This window comes from Agelaius tricolor, unplaced genomic scaffold, assembly GCF_023055355.1.
Source record: "Agelaius tricolor isolate 1412-34295 unplaced genomic scaffold, bAgeTri1.0.p SCAF_4, whole genome shotgun sequence".
In the NCBI taxonomy this organism is placed as follows: domain Eukaryota; kingdom Metazoa; phylum Chordata; class Aves; order Passeriformes; family Icteridae; genus Agelaius; species Agelaius tricolor.
The window spans coordinates 2,090,116-2,099,965 of record NW_027269264.1 but is presented as its reverse complement, the minus strand read 5'-3'; the positions used below and the strand labels follow the sequence as shown (position 1 = coordinate 2,099,965).

Genomic DNA, 9,850 nt, shown 5'->3' with positions numbered 1-9,850 from the left:
AAATGTGTATGAACTATTGAAGGATTATGGAATCTGCCATTACTCTGTTACTTTAGCACTTAAAAATGCTGATGGGGGATTTGAACCCCCTTGTGCCCAGCATTTTGCAGCTTCAGTATACAATACTGATTTTCCACAAAGCCACATTCTAGGTGTGCTTCCCTCTTGGGCAGAAGGCATTAATATAAATAATGTTATCTGATATTACTAGCCCCAACACTGTCATTTTGCCCAAGTCACAAAGTTCTCGTTACAGCTGACTTCTGAGGAATTCCTTCCCTGTAATTCACATGGTCCTTTGAAAGTATGCTTTTCAAAATCTTTGTTTTGAATGGTGAATAAAGGAAGCTGAAATATTCATCGTTTTCATTAAAGATCTCATTGTTTAAGATTATGCAGGTAAAGGAAAGCTGAAGGCCTGGACTCAGATCATAGCACTTCATAAAAGAGGTGAAGAGTAAAGTGTTTTGCCTTGTCAGCAAAGACCTGTTTTTTTAAAGCCCCTGAAGATGCTATTGTGTATGTTAAATAACTGTTTATTTAACACCTGAATATTGTTTTAGCACCAAAAGCCTATTCAAAAAAAGTCTGTTTTGTAAGAGGCTGCTAAACCTGAATTCTAACTTGTATTTTTTGTTCTTTCTGAAGAACTGTGCTAAGAGAGTTTGCGTAATAATAAATTGCTTTCTTATTTTTATCAAGCCTCTCAACAGGAAGTAATAATAGATGTAACAGCTCATCTTGTCCTTTTGCAGAGAATAGGAAGAACTCAGAATTTCTTGTTCAGTACACTGTGCACTGTTAAGCACTTTGCTAAAAACAACCCATTTTTTAGAAGATATATTGTTGCTTCTTACAGTAACATAAACCTGGAGCAACTGTAATAACTGGTGTTGCTGAAATGGTTTCTAGTGGAAAAAAATTCCATCCAAAATGTTGCTTTGGCCTGATTTCTTCAATGTGTTTGTGGAAAGCATTCCAGTGAGTTGCAGTATTTTATGTTTTGATTTTACTTCTACATATTATATTATGAGATACTGAAGTCTGTATATTTCAAGTTAATTGAAACATTTTCAGATTTGTTGATGAAGAAACAATAACAAATTTTAAAAATGGTGCATGATAGACTGTACCTGTGACTAAAGTGTTCTGTGCTCTTTGTGACTCAAATTTCTGTGAACAGCCCTGCACTGAAAGCTAGGGGTGGTGCTTCTGTCCTTGTTATCTGTAAATCAGCTTCACATTCCCTCCTTTCACTCAACACTGCTTTGATCATAGCTGTTAAAACAACAGTTCTGACCTGCCTTAATTTTCTAAGTAACTTGAGTAACTGGTCTCATTGCTGCCTCTAATGCTCTTAGAGAGAGGGACCTTTGCAGCACTAGGGCTTTCCCTTCCTGTAATTCAAAGGTGTTACTATGGCTGTGAAAATATACTTGAGTTATTTTTAAATCAATTATGTTAGACAGAGTTAGAAGGCAAGTTTGTTAAACAGGGCAGGGTCTATGGACATCCCAGAGCACGGTGTTGAAGCAATTAACTTCCAGCAAAGTTCATTAGCTTAGGTTGGCAGTGTATATCTCAGCAAGGCAGACTGGCCTGGCCAGGTCTGTGCTGAGGCAAGACGCAGGTTTCTGGTCTGGTTTATGTGAGCTGATGTGGAGGGGGTGTGCAGGAAAAAAACCAGGTTTTTCCAACCCGCTTGTCCCGGTCTCTCTGCAAGTCCCTCAATGTCCCTGGGCCTTACCCGGGTCGGCAGAGAGTGGGGGGTGCAGCCCCACCACGGCCGACTGCGGGGAGACACTCTCTGTGCCCCGAGGGTGCTGAGGGCACTCAGGCTGGTTGCCTTTGCTGCAGCAGAGACGACCGAGACGTCGGTGGAAGAGGAAAGGGGCCGACTCCCAGCAGGGGGTATTCCAAGGTTTTATTAAGGAGTCCCGAGCGAGCTCCTATACCTCAGGGGGTCCTCCTGCCGAGAGCGCTGGGGGATGTTCGAAGCTTACATTTAAAGGGGGGAGGAAACTAACATAGATAAAATCCTACTGACCAATAGGTATCTCTGGGGGATGGGTGCTGGGGGGATAGACATACAAAACAGCGTATGGGGCAGGACTTGGGGGGTTGACCCTTGGCCCCTGGCTAATCACTCGACAACTTGGACCGAAACTTCTAGGTAGGGGGCTGGGATGTCGAGGTGACTGGCAGAGAGCCAGGGTGGGGGTTTTGGAGACCTTATCCCAGGGAAGGGATAGCACAAGTACAGGGAAAAGGAGGGGGGGGGGGGTACAGTCTGAGATAAGCCATTTGGGAAAAACATGGGAATACAAAACCAACTACTTCAAGGTATTACAAAATATAAGAACGCACTACAACATCTCCCTCTTTTCGTTTAAATAAAAAAGGAAGAGGCACCTAAACATTAAATTTCAGCTCGGAGTGCTATCAATCATCAGCAAACCAAGGCTGTTTTGTAAATTCTGCAGAGGTTTCTGTCCCTTCCTCAGAAGAGGTGGGAACAGTCACCTGATTGACCTCTAAAGGGGAAATAGCTTTCGAGATCAGTTTGGTCACAATGCTCTTGATGATCCCAAAACTGATCAAAATAACAAGAAGAACAAGCAAAACTAAAAATACAGATTTCAAAATGGATTTGACCCAGCCCGAGAGTCCCCATCCCTGAAAGAGTCCATCCATCCAGTCTGCTGTTTCTTGCTTGATGTCTTGGACCATTTGTTGCATCTTCCCGATGATTTTGTGGACATTTTCAGCTTTGGATGACAGATTCAGGCAACAGAGACCTTCAAACTCCTCACAACGATGATTATGTAGCAAGAGGAGAAAATCAATTGCAGCCCGATTTTGTAGGGTGGCTTGCCTTGTTGTTTCATCGTCTGCCAGGAGGTCTGAAAGTGCGGCTGATGTAATATTGGCCTGTTTAGCAACCCAACACTCTAGATGTGATAATTCGCCTAGAGCTTTAGCTGCAGACACCCATGGCAAAAACACGGTGATCGCAACTCCTTTTGGTTTGGACCAATGTACAATTTCAGAATCGCAATTTGGGTCCAGATTCCTTAAATCTCTCTTTTTGCGGGCCGAATTGCGGGTGTTGGTTTTGGTTCGCCAATCCATGATTTGGGTTTTGTTGGGTGTAAACAGGCTCAGCTTTCCAATGGTGCATGGACCTCCGATTAGACGAGAGGGGATGCCTGCCCATGCCCTGTCCCCGCAAATGAGGAAAAACCCCTTAGGAAGGGCACGGGGCTTATTATCAGGGGTGGAAGGTATTCCTACTTGGGAAATTTTCTTACACCAAATTTTTGCTGTATAATTCACTTTAAACTGTTTGACTTCATGGTACAAATCTACTTGATCTTTTGGTGTAAACGTAAACTGAACACAATAGAATGCCTTGGCAGAACCAAGGAGTTCAAATTCTTGGGGTTCTTTTTCTGCTACTGCTTGTCTATCAATTAATTTTGACCAAGGGGATAACGGATTATATACTGGGGGAAGGGGAGCAGCTAATGTTGGCGGAAATTCATCATATTTAGATGGGATCCCCACAAGGCAAGTGGACATCGGGTCAGACACAGAAGAGGTTGACAGGCAAATGTGGTCTTGGTTGAGGACTCTGGCGAGGGTGGTCCACACATTTGCCTGAGGCTGTGGAACGATCCACATCTGACCTGGATGGACGGCTGTCAACAGAAGCAACGGAAGGATGGGGCTCATTCTGATGACACCAGGGCTGAGTTCAGATCAAAGGAAAACACTAAAACTGAAAATAAAAAATGTTAGGGATGAGGTCCAGGTAACAACAATTTAACTTTAAAGAGTCTGACGGCGCTTCCTCCTCCAGCAGGCACTGGCTACCTGTGTTGCAGCTTTGTCCTTTGACACCTTAGGAATGTACGGTCTCACCCACCTGGAGGGGATCCATCTCAAGCCTGAGGGAGTGGATACGCACGCATATCCCCTACCCCAGACTACGAGCTCATGGGGCCCCTCTATTTTCCAAGTTTCAGGGTCCTTTATGAGGACTGGCGGACGGACTTTTAATTTGTGCTGACTGTTCTCGTTAAAATGTCTTACAATAGGTGGGTTAAGGTTTTCAAAGGTACAGTTCAAAAAGTTCAGTGTGAACAGTGCTTTGGACAGCTGGATTTGAGGGGTCTCTGTTTTCATCACTTCACGTTGCCGGTGAAGAACCTTTTTTAGGTTCTGATGGGCTCTCTCCACCACAGCTTGACCTGTCGGGGAATAGGGGATGCCTGTTTTGTGTTCTATTCCCCATTGCTGCAGGAAGCTCTGAAGGTCTTTGGACTTGTACGCTGGGCCATTGTCTGTTTTGATGACCTTAGGGATTCCTAATGTGGAAAAGGCTTGCATGAAATGCTTCTTTACCTCACTGGCTTTCTCCCCTGTGTGGGCAGAAGCATAGATGGCACCAGAAAAGGTGTCCACGGAGACGTGGACATATTTAAATCTGCCAAATGATGGGATGTGGGTTACATCTGTCTGCCACACTTCGCAGCTCTGCAAGCCCCTAGGGTTTGCACCTGCACTTAAGGTAGGTAGTGACTGATTTTGACAAGAAGGGCAGGTGGCTACGATGGCCTGGGCTTGTTTGTGCTTCAGATGGAATTGTCGGACCAAGGCAGGTGCATTCTGATGGAAAAATTGATGACTGATCTTTGCTTGTTGGAATACCTCTGGGAGCGGGGCCATCTTGGCTGTAGCCGCAAGGGCATCAGCTTTCCGGTTACCTTCTGCAATGAACCCCGGCAGGTCTGTGTGTGACCTAACATGCATCACATAAAATGGGTGTTCTCGGCCAGAAATAATTCTTACTAACTTAGAAAGTAATTCATATAAAGGAATGTTGGAAACTTCTTGCAACACAGCATTCTCTGCCCTAGACACTACACCTGCAACATAAGCTGAATCAGTAACTACATTTAAAGGCTCAGGAAACTTCTCAAAAGCTCTGACTACAGCGGCCAACTCAGCAATTTGGGGTGATCCTTCCACCTTGGCAATATCTGCCTCCCACTGTTGAGTTTGGGGATCTTTCCAAGTTACCACTGACTTGTGAGACGCACCAGACGCATCAGTAAAAACTGTCAGTGCTTTTAGAGGTGTCCTGCTCTGAATACTTGTCAGTGATAATGAAAACTGAACATCTGAATTGAAAATTTTGTGGGCCGGTCTGTGAATTGAAATTTGGCCTGTGTAGCTATCTAGGGCTAATTGCAAGGCTTCATTCTCTTGATAAAATTGCTCTAGCATTGCTTGAGACAAATGGCCTGATTTCAGTTTTAAGGAAATGTAAATGCAGTCAAAGTCACACCCTGCCAATTCTCTGATCCGTATCCTTGCTTTCCGGATCAATTCTGCCATCAGCTCTTGTGGCATTGTCATCCTTTTTGACCTGTTGTGACTGAGAAAAACCCACTCTATAATTAAGAGGGGATCTTTCTTGACCTGGTCCTTTTTCTTTGCCTGGACAGTTTCCCACTGAAAAATCATACCATGGAGATGTGGCAATTTGCCTAAGATGATAAATTTGAAGGGGAGACCCTGCTGGCACCTGTGGGCCTGCCTAGTAGACATGATTTCCTGAACTTTCTCCAGTGCGGTTTTCGCTTCCTGGGTGAGGGTCCTAGGAGCACTAAGGTCATCTCCCCCTTTTAACAAATTGAAAAGGGGGGCTAGGTCTTCGGTGGAAATGCCTAGCCAAGGTCTCACCCAATTTAAGGATCCACAAAGTTGATGGAGATCCGCTAAGGTTTTGATATCATGTTTGATAGTCAATTTTTGCGGCACAATGGTCCGCTTTCCAATTTCAAGGCCCAGGTACTTCCAAGGTGGCATCTTTTGAATCTTTTCTTCTTGGAGCTCGAACCCTGCAGCAACCAATGCATTGATTGTCAGGTCAAGTGTGTGAGTAAGCATGTCATCACTTGGGGCACACACCAAGATGTCATCCATGTAGTGCAGGATGATGGAATCTCCTGCAGCTTCACGGACTGGAGACAACAAGGAAGAAACATACCTCTGGCAAATCACAGGACTGACTTTAAGTCCCTGAGGGAGGGTCGTCCAATGGTATCTCTTCATTGGGGCCTCCAGGTTAATGGTGGGAACCGAGAAGGCAAAACGCGGAGCATCGTCAGGATGTAGGGGAATGTGAAAAAAACAATCTTTGATGTCAATTACAGCTAAAGACCAATTTTGTGGAAGCATGCTTGGGGAGGGCATCCCTGGTTGTAGGGAGCCCATGTCCTCAATAACGTTGTTAATTTGACGGAGGTCATGGAGTAGTCTCCACTTGTCTTTGTTTGGTTTTTTAATGACAAAGACAGGCGAATTCCACGGCGACGTGGTCTCCACAAGGTGACCTTTTTCTAACTGCTCTTGTACAAGTTCTTCAAGCGCCTTTAATTTGGTTTTATTGAGCGGCCACTGAACTACCCTTATTGGAGTATCAGTTTTCCAAATCAATTTTTGGGCGTGGCGCACCTCAGCGACCGCTCCCCGAAAAACCTGCGGGTTTTCTGGGATGTCAATTGTGGTTCCCCATTGAACCATTAAATCTCTGCCCCAGAGGGGCTCTGTGTAGTCTAAAACAAACGGGCGAATGGAAGCTATTTTGCCATTGGGTCCCTCAATTTGAACAACGTTTTTTGACTGTCTTGCCAATTGAATTCCCCCTACACCTTGCACGTGTCCTGCTACATTTTGCAATTCCCAGTGTGATGGCCACTCTTTAGATGGGATAATCGTGACATCTGCTCCAGTATCTAAAAGTCCTTGTATGGACTTGTACTCACCACCACGGTGTAAGCCACATGATAGCTTGGGTTTTTCTTTTCCCAATACCTGAGTCCAGCAGACATTGGGAAGGAGTTTACCTCTGAGGGTGTTTGCTTGCTCCTGGTCCCATGGAGGCTCAGGTACTGGGATGGCTTGGGCTATGATTTGGCCTTTGGGCAAGTACACGGGTGGATGAGTACAGTGAAGCCATATGACAAATTGTTTCGGGTCTGATGATATGAGACCCGGAGGAATAATAATTTCTTGGGGTGTGTGTTTTGTGTCCCCAAGGACGACATACTTACTGTGACGCTTCTGGCAAAGCTGTGTCCAAGTACCTGGTTGTTCAGGGTTAACAGATATGAAATGCCAGTTAGTGTCTCTGAGATGAAGAGGTTCAGTCAACGCCAGCCTGTAAGGATTATGTGAAGAGTCAGTGGTTAAGATTGGTCTGGGATTATTCCAAGGAAATGAATGTTCTGTTTTGTTCAAAGCCAGTGCCTCGCTTGGCACCGATACATCTTTTACACTAGATTTCTTTTCCCTCCCCCGTACTTGAATTGAGCCCACCCTATTTTTGTCATAGCGCTGGGGAAAGGAGCGCTCTTTACTCAGTTTTTTGAGAGGTGGTCCCTTGGGGAATTCTGGTTTTTAAGCATATTGTATTTAAAATCTAAAAACTGCTTTTTCAGAGGGCAGCCCGGCATCCAATGCCCCAACTTCCCACAAAGATGGCAAGGTCTATTAGAGCTGGAGATTCTCTCTTGTGGCATCGTGACATGCTGGAGCTGGCTGGTAAATGGTGGCTCAGGGGTTTCCACTGCAGCAATCCTCCTCTGTGGTTTTGGTCTCTCGTCGTGGTCAGCGAGGGTGATAGTAACTTTCCTCTCACACACTTCAAGCATGGCCTGCAGCGTAGGCGTTGGGTCAAGAGGCAGGCCGAGGATAGCAGCTTTGCACTTCTCATTGGCATTTTCTTTAGCAATCTCGGTGAGGATTTCCATCCTGGCTCCTTCATTCTGAACTTGCAATTCAACAGCTTTTCTCAACCTTTCCACAAAACTCAAAAAGGACTCAGATGGAGATTGTGTTATTTTCAAATAATTTTCAATTGGAATACTAGGACGGAGCCCAAAGAAAGCTTTCTCAGCTGCTCTAGCACCTTCTCTGAAAGCCCTTGTGGGAATGCTTTCTGCCTGGGTCACGGCGTTTTCCCATCCTCCCTGTCCACAGAGATGATCGAGGGATAACATATTACCATAAACATCACGAGCAGTAGCTTCATCAGCCCACAGAGCTGGTAAAATTGCTCTCAATCCTTTTTGCCATGCAACTTCCCACAAGAGATATTCAGAAGAGGATAACAGGCAGGAAAAAAGGTGTTTTATATCAGCAGGGGTTAAAATGTGAGCAAATAATGTAGCTTTAAGGAGCCCTCTAAAATATTCACTTGATCTCCCAAAATCTTTTTGGGCTTTGGCTAGTTCTTTAACAGAATCAACAGAAAGGGGGCTATAATTTGGCTGGAATGCCCCGTTTAAATCAGGGATATATGAGACAGGGGCAGCAGAAAAGGACTGTCCTGTTTCCGGGTTCTGACTCCCAGCGACAGCGTCTCTTATCACACTGTCCTGAGCACCGGAGGGCGGGCCGTGGGGGGGGCGGAGGGAGCCCGCGGCGGGCGGGCAGAGCTCTGAGGGGGCGGGGGCGGCCGGGGCCAGGGCGGGAGGGGCGGCCGGGGCCGGGGCGGGAGGGGCGGCCGGGGCCGGGGGAGGAGACGGGGGAAGGGCGGGAGGGGCCGGGGGAGGAGACGGGGGAAGGGCGGGAGGGCGGGATTCGGGGGCGGGGTGCTCCGAGCCGAATGGGTTGTTGGGAGAGCGAAAGGGATTATGGGAAGGCGAGGAAACCACCATTGCCACGTGGTGTCCGCCATTATGGTCCGGGGAAGTTACCGGGCGCGTCTCGGGGGTACAAAGGCGGGCACAAAGGTTGTGAGACACGGTATTATAACTTGTGGAAGCAGGGGGGAGGGTGGGATTTCGGGAATTCAGGGCAGAAGTGTCCGGGTTGGAGACAGGGGGCCTCTGGGGGGGGGCAGGGATTTGTGCAGGGGCTGGGAGTGGGGGGAGGTGAGTGGGGGAGAGAGAACCGAACTCGGAGGGGGGTAGATCGGGTTTTTGGGAAACAGAGATATTGAAACTGTTGCCGGATGGCTGTTCTTGCATTTTTAAATTAAATTTTACAACATTTCTTATCTGCAGGGCTAAAAAAGCAAATTTTGACGGAGATATGTCTCCTGCTTTCCCTGCCTTCAATAATTCACTACCAATTTTGTCCCAAAAAGCCAAATCACTGAGATTTTCAGTGGACACGTCAGGGAAGTGAAGGAAAAGCCATCTGACGAACTGTTTAACATCTGTTTTTGAAAATCGGATTTTTTCACTCTTAAGAATGTTTAAAAGATGATAATAGACACCCTTGTGAGATACAGAAAGCCTAGCACCCATTTTGGCTCTGATTTTAAATTTGTATCTCAAATTTCAGCAACCCAGGTGGGGGGGGGGAGGAGAAAGCCTACAGCTGGCAGCCTGCCCACAATAGAGAGAAAAAAAACTTCAGCCCTCCGCGGCGGGGCTGAGAACAAAGGGCAGGGAAACACCCCCTCCCAAAGAGGGGAAAAACAAGAGAAGGGTAAAACTTACCAATCCAACTGCAGGAGAGGGGAACGAAAAAGCCTGGGATGTTGATTTCCACCTAAAGCTGACTTCTTAGGGTACATAAGAAGCTCCCAGCTTCGTCCACAGGAGAGCAACTCACTAAAACGGAGTTTTTTCTTTCCTGAGGTAGCTTGCCGGCCGAAGGCTTATCGAACAGACTGAAAGAATGTCCGAGCCCCTTTCCGTGGGCTCCTGGAATGGTTCCAGAGCCCCACGGCTGGGCGCCAAGCTGTCCCGGTCTCTCTGCAAGTCCCTCAATGTCCCTGGGCCTTACCCGGGTCGGCAGAGAGTGGGGGGTGCAGCCCCACCACGGC

General features: G+C 46.7%; 1 protein-coding gene across 1 annotated transcript; it reads right to left on the bottom strand.

Moving 5' to 3' along the window:
- Positions 1-2,005: 2,005 nt before the first annotated feature.
- Positions 2,006-7,210, bottom strand: LOC139588756 (uncharacterized). Its single transcript, XM_071424357.1, has 2 exons — positions 7,125-7,210; positions 2,006-3,781 (listed from the first exon to the last, which is right to left on the bottom strand). The coding sequence occupies exon 2, from the start codon at positions 3,733-3,735 to the stop codon at positions 2,443-2,445; it is 1,293 nt and encodes a 430-aa protein (XP_071280458.1). The 5' UTR covers positions 3,736-3,781; positions 7,125-7,210; the 3' UTR covers positions 2,006-2,442.
- Positions 7,211-9,850: the final 2,640 nt, after the last annotated feature.

What these genes read in the sequence shown, in the direction of transcription:
- LOC139588756 (XM_071424357.1), bottom strand. Translation starts at nt 3,735, where the DNA reads ATGAGCCCCATCCTTCCGTTGCTTCTGTTGACAGCCGTCCATCCAGGT.